Raw genomic sequence first — 15,064 nt, forward strand, 5'->3', positions numbered from 1 at the left:
AGCTAGCTTTGCTTGCTCCACTCCGTACCCAACAAAGTTTCTGTAAGTAAAAAACTTCATTCCAACTTCTGATATATTTTAATTTTTAATAATTGCCCTTCCCACACAAGTTAAAAATCTTACCTTGTTTTAAAATTGCAGATGTCTGATTTCATATTTTCTGAAAGAGACCTTTTAGTGTAGAGATAGTGTCAATCCACAGCAGACTGGTACAAATCCTTTCATATCCCCATTGGAATATGTATTTTCCCCTTCAAAATATATTTGCAGCTGTATATGTTGATCAAGAGATCTGATTGACTACATAATGGTAAACTCACCAAAGCATTTTCAAAGATTTGGCTGTAGAATTTATAATGTAGCCTGTAACACTAAAAAAACAATCTTGGTATTTCCACTCACATGCCAATAATCTTGAACAGACATAATTTTATACTTTTCCTTGGGAATGACACCAAAAACTAAAATAGGAGATGACTATATTGGAATGTAAGTAGATGCTGCTGTGCTTTAAACACCGTCCTCATACTTGGGTAAAGTACAGAATCTCCAGTGTTCTCTTGTTATTAATTGTGCCTTCCTTGCTACTTTCATTCTAGAGACAGAAATACCACTGGATCAAAAAGCCCTCAGTATAACTATTCCAAATGGCAAACACAACAAGTACAAGAAAATGTCTGCAGCCTTCCTTCATAAAAGTGCTTTCTCCTTATTGTTTCTTTCCCTATTAAGAATCCAGAAAATAGAGCTGAATGTGAGTTCCTTTTTAGGCAGATGATTAAACATTCTCACCATTATATAATACAATTTCCATTTTATTTTAAACATACTTTGCATGATATAAAAATATTGATCACAGTGAGCTTTAACAATTGTTACTGCTATAAACAGAAATGCTGCACGATGGTTTTAGTGGAAATAAATTATATAGTCATTATCTCTTAAAAAAAATCACAAGAAGGAGAACCTAGGCATTTGGTCATTGACAGAAAACAAGTCCTTATTGAGTTCTTTACGAAACGTGAACCCCAGTTGTTTTCTACATTTGCTTTCCATGTCTTGAGAAAAGCACGAGTCTGTCTCTGAAAGCCCCACAGGGTCTCTGGTGAACATTTAATTCCAAATATTAGCAAAGTTTCTGTTGTTCTTTTGTTCTAATGGAAAAATGTACACCAACGTAGCAAGTAGTGCTCTCTTGGCTAATTCATAAGTGGTCTTTTCCAATATGTAGGAACACAGCGGCACACTTCTTCACTGAAGTAAAACCCAGCGTCGCAGCGTTTCGTCCGCACTGTACACGGAGGTCTGTAACAACTGAAGAAAGGGGGAAAAAGTGGGCATTAATATAACACTATCATTTATGGTTAACAGGAGCAGAAAGCTGTGTGCCATTGCATATTGCCATTTCTCAACAAAATATTTAATTCTTACAAATTCATATAAATTTTAAGTTTTTATGTTCTGGCAACAATTTCAGTTGAACTATTCTTCACAAAAGACAACGAAACAATAACAAATGATATGAAGAGAAATTATTCTATTGCAACAGATACCTATGGATGTTTTTTTATCACACTGCTGGTTGTAGTTGCATTCTAATCTTGAGTACTATTTTTTAAAGTTTTAGTTCGAAAATAGGATATATTTCTGTACTCAGATTGGTTTGTTGTAAACTACTGCATGCTGCAAATTGGAAGTGGTAATCCAGAATCAGGTGATAACCAAATCTCTCACCTTCCTACCCAGGACTGTTTCTCATCTTACTGACTACTTCAATAAGCCTGAGAGAGGTTTGTCTACATATGTTACACTGTGACTCTGATCTTGAAAATGAGAACATACTTCCTTTCAAGCTGCAAATTCCCACAGCCAGCCTCTGAGCCAGTGGGAATATATCTGTATTCATATTGCATCTGTGTGCATTCTGAAGAAAAATCAGAGCCTATTTGTCATGTTTGTGATAAATCTTAATAGAGAAAGAACAGAATTAGTGTCTACCTGATTAAAATAAGTTTAAAAGAAATACAGCATTGAACCACAAATCACATCTTCCTATGCAGCAGCAGAAGTTTTCCTCACCAGCTCCTTGACTGAAAAATAGAACTTATACAAAGATAATATCTCTGGTTGTCCCTGAACCCTTCCTTTTCCTATTTAATTTTTCTATTAAAACAAGAACTTGACCCAAAATAACCTTACAATAACAATGCCAAATACTTTCTGGTGTATAATAGAGACAAAGTACAAGTCTGTGATTTTTTCAGACACTGGCAATGAGTCAAAAGACAAAAGTATATGTCTTGAGTTTCAGCACAGTTATACTTAAAACTTGTATTTAAATAATGTGTGCCTGTTTGTGAAACACTGATATTATGATCTATTATGATAACTCTTACTTGCATATATACAGCACACTAAGTTGTGCAATGTCACTCTCCTCTTCCCTAGGTAATTCTTGTTTCAGGCTTGTGGCTACTCTTATTGTTGTTGCAAATAAGTTAGTATGTTGTGTGCTTGTTTTGGATGCTCAGTTACCACTTTGCAATAATTTGTTTATGATATGAGGTCTGCACTACAGTTACATTAATTCACACCATCCAGTTCAACCAATGAATCTGGCTATGAGGAAAGCGATAAGGAACGAGGAAGACTGCAAATGGGACATTTATTAACTAGTCACATCATGTTCAGTGTTTTCAATGTCATTTATCACAGATTAGCTCACCACTGTGGTCTCTGTAATTAAGGGAGTAACATTATCTTGTGCCACTTAATAGAGACTTGAAATCAGTGTAGCAGCTCATGGGAATCTCTCAAACCCCTACTGTAATCTATTCCCCCAAAAGTTTGGAAACAGTGGAAAAAGGCAATGAAAAGGTTTGTGGTAGGATCTAATTTTCTAAGTGAATAGGCCACCAGCAGTAGGTCTGTTCTGGGAAAAAGATACTCCACAGAGATGCAGTGGATGAAACACTGAACTCACCTTTTTGCTGTCTGTGGCATGAAAGTTCAGACCATTTCATGTACTGAATGACAGCAAAATGAAACAAGAAGAAAAAGATGCAAAGCCAAACTCTTCCACCCACCTTTGACTGTACACAATGAAAAGCACTCATAAAAACATTAAGCATGAGGTGTTCACTTCGTTTAGGACTCATGCCTCCTTGTGAGCTTCAGCTTGCAGCTGGGAGTGCTATACAGCACCTCTCCCATGTGAGTTTGTGTCTAGCAGCAGTCAAGGTCAGGTTACTTCAGTCCTATCCTTATTTGGGACATTTCAACAGAACAAGAAAGCCCCTCTCCTCCTCTAAAGTGCTTAACAGATGAAGTTCCTAGTTATCTGGCCGGCCAAAACTGACCAAAATAAATTTTAGAGGTGGTAGCACGGGGTGAATAGGAGTAGAGTCATTGTAACTACATAAATGTGGTTTCCTTAGGAAACTGCTGAACAATAGACCAGGTCTTTCAAGAGATTTGGTCTGAATGCTGTTTACGGAGTGGTTTCATGTGACAGAGGTCTGTTTCAAGGAGGATAATCTGAGCATGCTGGAGCTAAGACAGATGTTTAGTCACTATTCATAGTGCTGGGCAAAGCAGCAGTTTCTTTATGGTCAATAATTGTGATTTTTGCTGTGCAGAATGCCCAGATTGCCCACTGTGGGCACTCTAACAATTCCACAGATGAAACAAGGGGAAATGCTACTTCTTGGGCTGATAAACAGCATAATCACCTTAAAAAGCAGAGAGCTTTTTTTCCCTTCCCATCCTGTGCTTTGTAGATGATTTTGTATTCCTTTCATCTGAAGCAGGGTGTAACACCAGAAGGCAAAGGCATTTTAGCTACAGTGCATAAAAATATTAGTGTTTCAAAACCAGAGGCTACAAACACTACTTGTAGGACAGGAAGCTGTCTAGGACATGATTATGCTCGAGTCTAGAGCTCACATGTCTAGCACAAAGTTGAACAGAGTGGTACTTCTATTTATTTTTGTAATTTTTTATCATTAATATATTTTATAGTTTTATTATAGAATTTAGATCATATAATTGATGCTGTTTTGAATGAGCAAGAGATAAAAAGGATGTTGCAGGATTTTTATTCCTTTTAGTGACAGCCTGTGCTGGACAGAGCCAAAATGTGAGAAATCTATGCTAAGTCTTTTCTTAAGGAGGACAGATTGTCCCCTCTCACAGTGCTAACATCGACAGGACTATTGGCTCTAGAGGTATAAAGTAACAACATATATAAAACTTTCTTTCTGCAATCAAAGACAAAAGAAAAACAGCTTAGAAAAAAAGAGAAAAGCATCCTATATCATACTGTTATTCGAAGTGAGAAAATGATTCAAACTCTATCATATTCAACCACAACACAACAGAGAAAGGCTGAACTTAATTTCTTCCCTTAAATACTAAGTCTTTAAATCAACAGAGATATTGAAATCAGCATCAGATATTCATTATGGCATTTCTTAGCTTCTTAAGTGCCTGACTTCTCTATTTTAGGCCTTGAATACCATAAAAGAAATAACAACTGTGTTTTTACCTGCATGTCTGGTGGTGGAACCTTTTTCCTTTCAAGAAGCATTTATTGGGAGATTCTATACATTCACAGATGCATTTTACAGGATTTAGCGGCTGATGTCTAGGACAGGTCTTTTTACATACACACTGGCACTTTTCTTCATCAAATTCCTTGTTGGGCCCGCAGGATGCAGGGATAAGTTTGTTTTTGCACATGCACTGGCACGATGATCTGTCTAATTCTTTGTGAGGTCCACAGCTCGAGGGCCGCACACCTCCTTTGCAGACACACTGACAGGTTTCTTCATCCAGCTCCTTGTTCGGTCCACAGATATGGAATCCTTCAGATGTGTCTAGAAAAGCAGCACAGAAATTCCACTAGTACCAGAATTTTGTGTCTACTCTCTCAGCTATTTTTATGTGAAGAAATGAGCAAATCCATACCTTTTATGGTGTTTCAAAAAAAAGAATATGTCAAAAGACAGGCAACAACCAGTAGCAGCAATTAGAAAAAGATACAAGTAATTACTCCAACTTCTCGTCTTTAGAACATTTGTTGCTTTAAGGGAAAGTGCTTACCAGAATCTCCAAGGTGAGAAGAGAAACCAAAATCATGCTGTGACAAACATCTGCAAATTTGATTATTCCAAATATGATTTTTTGGACAGGTCTTGTTTGCGACATGACACCTGTGAAATTAAAAATGCTGTTGATTTACTACCATAAGAACTAAAGGAGAAAAAAACTATTTTAGCTGTTGATTGCTTTAGTTTATCACCATTGCAAATACCTTTCTACCATTCATAATTTTATATTTTATTCCTGTCAAATCTGTTACTAAATATTCTCCCCACTACACAGATTTTCAACCATTTGTTGAAGAAACTTTCTCATATTTCAAGTTTTAGCTCCAGCTTCTAGAAGTATTTGTACTTTGCTGATATTGTTTTGAAATAGACCTGACCCTAGAATATAAGCCTCATATAGACAAGTATAAATATTCTTTTGCATGCCAAATACTGCACTGTAACAGGCATCATTTTCCATGTAGTTTTTTGAAGTACAAAAATGTTTTCAAAGTTAAGATGTCAAAAGACAGCAGTAATAGTTTCAGAATGAATTCTGTAGGCAAAACTTAAATAAAATCAGTTTATCAGATTCCGTTACACTTTATGTGAAAATTATGTGCCATTAGCTGACACTTTCTCATCAGTCCCTCATTCTGGCCAGCCTTCTCCCACCTAAAGAATTATACTTCCAGCAGTGATGCCTCTACACTTTAAAAATAAAGACAATAAACAAATTAAAACTTTAGTCCTCTTTTCCTGTTACAGTTTGCAGCCAAGATAGTGGTACCAAAGAAAGCAAAAAATCCAAACAGCAGCTGTTGCCTTTTTAAAGAATGAGTGAACTGAGCTGTCTGGTGAATCACTGATAGAATATTTATGTGTATTATTTCATCTTCCTTGCTTGCAATTTCTTTATCACCACAGCTGACATTACATCTTTGCACAAGTCAAGCCTAACTTCATGTATCCGGGCTGTATAATTTATTCATTGTTTCTGTAGTATTTCTAAAATCCTACTAATCTTTTAAGACAACACCTATATTACACATTTGATGCACTTTTCATTCCCCTGAGCACCATTACTCACACATTCAAAAATGCAGGTGCTGGGATATTCTTCTGTGAATCATCATTCAAGTAGACTGCTTCCCTCCAACACATTAAATCACTCCACTTGTGAAGACTGCTGTGGTTTAACATCACCGTGCTTCACCTCACTAGTTTTATCAAACTAGCATTTCCTGATTTCATCCCAATAATGATCTCACTCTTGCTGCCTCACTTGGCATACATTTCCTTCAGCCTGCCTTCCAATTCCATTTGAGAAATAGTATGGATTATCTACAGATATATTATTGTATTCTATTAAAAAAACCCAAACAAAACCAATCAAATTAAACCAAACCAAACAAAAAAATATCAAACTCTTCTGGCTGTTTTATTGCAAAAAGCCACAGATTACAAACTTAAATACTTTAACAGTAGAGAAGACATTTATATATTCTGATCTAGTACTACGTTGTCTTACTCTGTTGAAGAATGATTCCTTAGCCATAGGACAAACAGCTTCCTGTGAGTGCAGGTCCAAGTCTGGTATCTGTACTCTCACCTCCCAAAACTACACATAGCTGTTTCCTGGCTAGAATAAACTCTTGCCCTGATCATTATAACTGCTCTTAACTTAGAAACACTGGGAAGCTGGAGAGAGCCAATACAATTTGACTTACTTACTCTTGGGTTTGTTTTTTTTTTAATAATCTGTTAATTATGTAATTAAACTAATTATTAATAGATTTATTTTCAAGCTACTATTTATGATCCATGTTTTGATGAACAAATTAAATAAATTAAACTCAAACAGAATATAATCTGTGTTTAGGAATGTGTCAGAAAACATGCAGACTTAAACAGATTAAAATCACTGTGCAAAATGCTTAACAACTCTGAGAAATTTGTTCTACTCACTCACCTTATTAAAAATGTCAATTCATTCCAGCTTTGCTTCTAGTTATTGACTCTTCCTCAAAGCAACTGTTAGCCTATTATGTGTTTTTGACCTCCTAAATATTTATACATCATAAAATAATCACTCAAACCTCTAAATTAAGGAAGGAGATCTTCAAGTGTTTTTAATAACTTAAAATCAGATTTCTGGTGCCGGATTGTTCTGTGATATTTTTCATTCAAAATCACACACACAAAAAACCAATATGCTACTTCTATGGAATGCCAATTAACTCTTTATTTCCCTCTTCCATTCTATTTTATATGCATGTCTGGCATGTGAAAATGTGTAATGAAAGATTTGTGAGTTAAAGATTCCCTAAACAGCAATCCCTTAAAAAGGCATTTAAAATTTGAAAATACAGACTGAGAGAGAAATATTGTCTCCTAATTATTTACAAAGATATTTTTAGAATTTCTTTTGAAAATTCATTGATTTTGATGATTTTTTTTTAAGGCTCAATTGGACTGTAACTCTTTCATCAAGCAAATCCCACATACATTATTCTTCAGTTTTAAATCATCTTGCTCCGGTTTATCTACTGGGTAGAAAGGTGATGTTAATTTAGTAAAATTGTCTTTGTGTCAAATAATGACAGCTCCCTTGCGGAATGAATTCTGCTACTGCCATGCATAGCTCTCCTGTCCTAACTGTGAAGACTTACCAGCAGTATATTAAATATGAATTATATAGACTTGCTCATAATGTGAAAGACAAGACAAGCCCCATACTTACTGAGTTTGTGCTGCTGGCAAGGAACGCCTTATGATGGAGTGGACTTGTCTGTACACATCCAGCTTGGACATGCACCGGCAGGACGTGTGGTTGGCGAAACTGACGGTGACGGGCTTGGGGCCGTGGGACAGCGGCACCGTGATCTCAAACAGCTACGAAAGGCAAAGCAAAGCAAAAAACTTCTGATACAGATCCAGCTAAAACTAATGTAAGGATGTACGAAAAACCTATCATGAAGGTTCAGACTTTTTTGTTGTCTTCCAGCATTCAATTATATTGCTAAATAATTATTATGTGCAAAATGAATATAATAGTCATGATGTGACAACTAACATTTTTAGTGTTAAACCCTGTTAACATGCCAGTCTGCTTACTACAGCATTTAATATACAAGAGGAAGATGTACAAAGAACTCATTTTTCTAGAGGAGATGACTTCATTTTTTTTGAAATGAAACCTTTGGAAGGTGCTTTGAAAAGCTGAACAATAATATAAAACGACAGTAAGTTACCACCTAATACATCAGTTGCACAATTACAAAAGCTTATGTAAAACAGCAGTATAGTGGACTTTGATCACACCAGTTCTGGATGAACAATGTTTGAACTACAGCATACCACATTTTAAAAATTTTTAGTATTTGTGTTATGCAAGTTATATGCCTATCCTGATGAAATAAATCTATCTTGAACTATTATTTTTTTAAGTATTAATAAATATCCACTACTGATAAAATAATCTGTATGTGAATTAACAAAATCTTAAATTCATTGGGAATTATAGTTCAACTGGTGAAAGAGGACAACTTCAGTGATACCCAGTAGGAAAACTGAACAAGCGATAACAGAAAAACAGAGAAATTCACTTCAATTTTCGATTCAGGACATCTACTTCATCAAATTAAGTAGTTTTTGCTGTAAGACTCAAGTCTCAATAATCTCTTGAAAAGTTAGGACAAATACACTATGTAAAGTCTTAAAAGCTGGTTTTTGATAGTGTTTAAGAAGGGCAACAGTGTTCTGCTGCTTTTTAGGTGTTCAGTCATTTGTCCAAATACATTTAAGAACATATCTGCATCTTCTGGGGACTTTACCATCTTTAAAAATGGTCATTGTTTTTTTATTCCAGTTCCACTTGGTAAGATTGTATAAAAAGAATAATTTTTGGCTGAGATGTATTCGAAATGCTCTTTAAAAATCTGTAACTTAAAATACTGGTAATTTTAAATATTTCAAAATATAAAAACAGCATTATGGGATGTATTAACCTGCTTAGAAAGCTGATTCTTAGAAGATAGGTATGACTTGATGGGCAGAACAAAGAGAATGAACTTAATTACAATATTACACATGTAAGGAGATCTTGTTTTTTCTGTTCGCTCATGACAGTATGACCTCGCTTTTCTGAAGCTGAAATAAAAATCTGCTACAGAGAGAACTGATAAATATTAGAAAGTGAGTCTGTGAAAGGACCTAACTGCAGCTTGAGAACAAGTGCATGTTCTTCCTGTATTCTTGCAGTAGATCAATCTGCCATGCTGCAAAGCATAGCAGACTACAGCCCATTGGAGATGGCAGCACAGGACGACTGCTACATTTCCAAAGCACCTAAAGAAGTAGGTCCTTGCCCAACAGTCCAATTCAGCTTCACGAGATCACTGAGAGAAATTTCACAAAAACAGCTGAGACGTATCAATCATATTAATGGAAATGGAAATGATGGTGAACGTGAATTAATCTTAATTTACATTTATCCTTCCACTGTGAAAGATATCAGTTTGGAGACTAATATTGCTAACAATTATTCCCATCAACACTTCAGTGGTGCAGTGAGAAAAGTCTAGTTAAACAACATAAGGGTATTTTGACCTTCTCAAATTACCTTCAGTTTGTTCAAATAAATTCTCTAAATATTAACATATTTTACCTCACCCAATAGCTGCTACTGTTTATTCAGTGAAACTATTTATGTGAATAAACTCTCAACATGCATCAGTTATGTCTGAATCTTTATCTAAGTAAAACATTTCAGATTATGTAAAACCTGGCCATAAACAATGCTTTATGGTTTTGATAACATCTACAATTTATTTTTCGCTCCCCTTCCTCATCCAACAGAACAATAAGCTCAACATCTGCTGTCACTATAGGGCATGTCTGGCAACATTTACCAACCAAATATCAATACATAGAAAGGATATTTCTATGAAAAATGCCTCATAACATCTATGTTATGAGGCTGGTTCTCAATTCTTTTTCTGGCACCACTGTTGGCTGTGGCTACTATTGCTGCTACCTACACGGCCCAAATGGGTAATTCTTCTTGGAGACCAAATGCCTTATATTTCTGTTTGATCCCCCATTCTCTAAAAAATTGGATTTACTGCATTCTTAGAAGTCCAGATCTTCTCTTCCTTTCCAACTTTAAATTTCGATAAACAGACTAATTCACTCTAAAGGGAAAAATCATTTCCTTCAGGCACCAATCCCTAAAGACACATAATCAGTACCAAAGACTACAACGAATGAGCTTCAGTCCCCAGAAGAACATAAGATCTGACAGCAGCAGGGATTAGAGAAGTCTTTGAAAAGTAGAGAGCTTTTATTGCTCTGAAAAATTTTAGTAGTTATAATCAATAGAACAGCAATTTATGAGTATTGCTCCAGTCAGAAGCAAATAAAAGACAAAAATAACCTCAACTTGCCCATGCTGTCCTGTACCTTTTTGCCATCAACACCGAATTTTCAAGAAACCAGTGGAAAGCAACAACAGAAGCAACAAGTGATTGTATAAGTAAAGAGTAATATATATAACAAAAAAGACCCAAACAAACACCAAAAAAAACCCCCACATAATCACAAAGCTCTGTCCTCCTCCAGAAAAGCTGCTAATTGTAAACATAAATCAGTTACACATTGTTAATCTCAGAATACAGCACATATTAACAGAAGCTCTGTGTAACTGAAGAACAATTGAAAGCCATTAATAATTAAATGCATTTAATAAGAATTCAACACCTGCCATTCAGCCAGTCTAAGGCTGTTTTATCACAGAAAGACAGATGACAGGTCTTCTAGTCTTTCACACCATTTCTAGGGTTTCTCTTCCGAGCACTGTCCACAACCTAGAACTTAAATGATTAAGTTAAAATCATTAACTTAATGATTTTAAACTTAGAAAAAAAGAAAAAAATCTAAAGTGAATATGGGAATCTTTGAACGTGTTGACAAAAAGTGCTATCAGAACTCTTGAGAATGCAATTTTCCATATATTCCTTCTCACTGATCCTTAGACTCATAGAATGGTTTGGTTTGGAAAGGACCTTAGTGTTCATCTAATTAGAACCCCTCTGCCATGGGCAGGTTCACCTTTCACTAGACCAGGCTACTCAAAGCCCCGTAAGACATATAATTTTGATCTGTGGCCTTGATGGCCTCTTCTTTACACTAGAAGGACTTCATAGTGTACTTACCAGAAAAACTGAGGCTTTTTATACAAAGCATTTCTTTGCTTCAGTGGCTAAATTAATTTATTCAGCACTACCATATGTGCCAATATCCATTGTATCAGCACACATAAAATTATTAATATGCTCACTGAGTCCTAAAATATATCAAAACTGTTATTGTGAGGGAAGGCCATCATTCTAGATACTTTTCAAATACAGGATTTATGTATGTTTTTTTCCCAAGATTTACGTTAACTACCCCATGTTCTTCTGATGGCCTTTGGTTTATTTTGGCAAGTTTCCCTTAAATTGATTGAGTCTAAGTTTCCATCACTTGTGATCTTTGCACTTTCTAAAGTGTCAGTAAGGCCAGCCAAATATAACCAGTGTAACACAGTACAATGTGTCTAGAGAGAGTTTTAAACTGAGGACATAAGACTGACTTCAAAACTAAACATCTCTATATTGAAAAGAATGAAAATAAACTATTTGAGAAATGGCATAACGTCATTATTTTACTTGAACTTTCTTGAAAAACTATTTCAAGCTTTATGTGGGATAAAACAGGTATTTGACATAATAAATTCATATCTATTTAATATGCTTGGGTTCCTTATTCTATCTTTTTCTATTTTAATCCCTTTCCTTTCCCAGAAATAGTAACAAAAAATTTGTAACTTACGTATTCCCTCACTATTTAAAGTACCTACTATATCACTAAAGCAGTTAGTCTAACAAAAAAAATGCATGGGAAAAGGTAGAAATGTTAATGTTGAAAACAACTGAATATTCTTGTGGTATATCTCTGAATTGTGAAAAAGAACACCACACACATCCCAAACTGGACAAACAATTTCAAGCTGTTAACTTGTTTCCTGTGAGAAAATCTCCTCTAAATCTAATTTTGATCTGCTTGGATAGATGTTTTCCCTGGAGAGACTATAACTTAACCATGAAACAAGATGATTTAGGACCTTTACAACAAGTGATCTGAAAGAAGCCAAAAAATGTCCTTCCTGACAGCCAAGAGGGAGAACGGGATGAAACAGATCTTTGACATCTGTCCAAGCTTCCCTTCAACCTATAAGCGAGTGCCTGTAGGTGGGGCATTAACGTGCTGTTGAGGAACAGGCTATAGCTGCAACAGGTAGTTCCACTGTCTTTGTAACCACTGTTGAATTATTTTTGCCATGGAAACAGAGAACAGCTGTTTGATAACAAATCAGAGAAAAAACCCAAACAACCACACCACAAAATGAAAACTCAACCAGTCACATTTCCCACAGATCCCTACTAGACAAGCCACCACTTAAAAACTGGGCTACTGCAGGCAGGAGAGGACCAACTGCAGTTTGTGAATTAGCTTAGGGAGTCTTCAAATATTGTCACAGATCTTGTACTGTATCTTAATTAAGAAATTGTCTCACATCTCAATCCTGGTCGTATAAACATCCCATAGCAACTACAAAAACAGGTTTTTGGAAAAAATGGCATTAGAAACAAAGCAGAATACGTTTCTATTTTTCTCTATATAATGTTAATTAGCTAGAAAGGAGGAACACAGCCTGAACTAGAAAACTATTGACCTTGCTCTGGACCACCACTGTGTTCCACTAGGCAATCTGGGAACATCTGACCTGGTCTATTCTCCAGGAAATCAGTGATTTGCTCCCTATAAAAATAATTTCTCTGCTTAGTTCTTTTATTTTTAATTAATTTTGATGAAAGCCGATATAATCTTTCTTTAGATTTTAATGTCTGGGACCAATGCTAGAGCTTGCCCTCACAGTGAGAACTCCAGCTAAAAAATTAATTTCCCATTAAGTACTTTTTCTGCAGGGTGAACTGTATGAAGCTATCTTACAGAGTTTCTGCACAAAAAACAAAGCTAAAAATTGGTGAATTATTAGAAATCTATTTGTACTCATTTCTTTCATGAAATAAGAGAACCTGTGGTGAAAATAGGTGTGTGGGGGTACCTGAATTCCACAGAAGATCCTGAATCCAATAGTTTTTTTCTTCCTAATTCTCATCTGATATGGGTTAAACTGTGGTCACATAATCAAAAAAAAATTGAGATTGTGACAGATGAAGATATATAGCTATAGGTCTGTTCCTTTATTAAAGGTTCTTTTAAAACTGCATTCTGTCAAGGACCAGATAAAGCTGGAAATCAGAAGCAAGACAGAAAACTCATAGATACAATTGCTTGCTTTTTCAGAATAAGTAAGAAAACAAAAGAGTGTTATTGCCTCTTCTTTCTAATAAGACTTTTAAGATTTTCCTTTTCAGAGTCTCTCAAATCTTTAAATACTCCTACATCATATCATCACCAATAGCATCGTGAACTTCAAAAGGAAACTCAGTGCAAAAAACATCATCTACTGGGTGAAAAATTATTTCACTCAACAGATGTGAACAGTAAGATGAAGAGAAATACACGATTTAGCCCAAACTGACATAGTGCTCAAAAACTAGGAAATCTGTGTTATGCGGAACAGCTCTCTCTGTGATGAGATAATCCTTTGTTTTGGTAAGTTAAAATTTACCAAAATGTGAAAAGAAACCCAAAAAACCACCACTTCTAAGATTTTAAAATGAAAATTATATTTGCATCTTTCAAACAAGTGGAATTGAGAAAATGGTTTCTCCTAATAATGAGAAAAACAGTAAGGCTTGAACAAAATCAGTGTTGTAGTTGTCCTCATTTAAGCTATTTGAGCTACATTACTCCTATGCTGTGTGCTTGTCTACCAGTAGCCTAAATTTAGGATTGAAAATTCTTGGAGGGATATACCATTTGAGACAGACAGATCTGGTGAGAAATGAGGGCAGAAAATGCACTCTACAAAACCAGTGGGTTTTGCTGTTTTCTTTATATTCCCTTTTCCTAATTCTCTTAGAACAGGCTCAGAACACTAAGAAGGTTTTTGATAAAGGAGTGACATTTCCAAGGGCTTCAATTTTATAACTGGCTATGCAGTTTTTAGTCTTCATTATAAATATGTACAGCATCTTCAGCTAGATGAATCCTCTTGAAAAAGGAAGCGAGACTTACACTAAAAACTGAAAAAGCCCACAAACAACAAAAACCCGACCAAATACTATAGTAACAGGAAAATTCCCTAGGAAATGCTTTTAAGTACGACTATTTTTACATGATTTTTGAGGGAAATGTTGAAAGATAATTGTGATAATTCCTGTATCTACTTAGAATAATGTAGCATATACTGCTTTAAAGGCAGCTCACAGGCTCAGTGCATGATCTCTGCACACTCCTACCTGATCACTAATGCTGAACTTGAAGAACAAAACCTGCACATACACTGGAAGAAGATGCATTACAACAAAACAAATAGGTACATAATGCTAATATATCTTAATATAGTAAAATACCCTTCCTAAAAGGCTTTATTTGAAACATTTATCCTGACTACACATGTCCTGCAGGAGTCTACAGGAATAAAATTACAGGCTAGTTTTCCATGGATTGCCCCACACAGGCATAAGGTAGATGGAAAAAAAAACAAAAAGAGAGAAAAAAAAAACAACCCCAACCAAAAACACACACACAAAAAAAAAAAAAAAGGAGAGAGAGAATTAAATGTCATGGATAATCTCAATATTGAGATTGGGACATCATAAATTATTATTCCCCTGAAAAATAAAACTATTCTGGGGAAAAAGAGCATTAAACATTCCTTTTCCAGGCAATAGTGTCTTCAGCTGTTTTTCCTGTGTATTTAGAAATCAACTATTTCCCTTGTCACAGTAGCAATAAGA

At 35.3% G+C, this 15,064-nt stretch overlaps 1 protein-coding gene across 1 annotated transcript in view; it reads right to left on the reverse strand.

Annotated features, from left to right (window-relative positions):
* Nucleotides 1-364: 364 nt before the first annotated feature.
* VEGFC (vascular endothelial growth factor C) overlaps nucleotides 365-15,064 on the reverse strand; it is a 68,334-nt gene continuing 53,634 nt past the window's right edge. The window contains 4 exon segments of the mRNA XM_064417750.1: nucleotides 365-1,314; nucleotides 4,547-4,877; nucleotides 5,104-5,213; nucleotides 7,834-7,985. Coding sequence (XP_064273820.1) covers nucleotides 1,200-1,314; nucleotides 4,547-4,877; nucleotides 5,104-5,213; nucleotides 7,834-7,985 — 708 coding nt within the window. The 3' untranslated portion in view covers nucleotides 365-1,199.

The sequence above is a fragment of the Passer domesticus genome, chromosome 4, assembly GCF_036417665.1.
Source record: "Passer domesticus isolate bPasDom1 chromosome 4, bPasDom1.hap1, whole genome shotgun sequence".
Lineage (NCBI taxonomy): Eukaryota > Metazoa > Chordata > Aves > Passeriformes > Passeridae > Passer > Passer domesticus.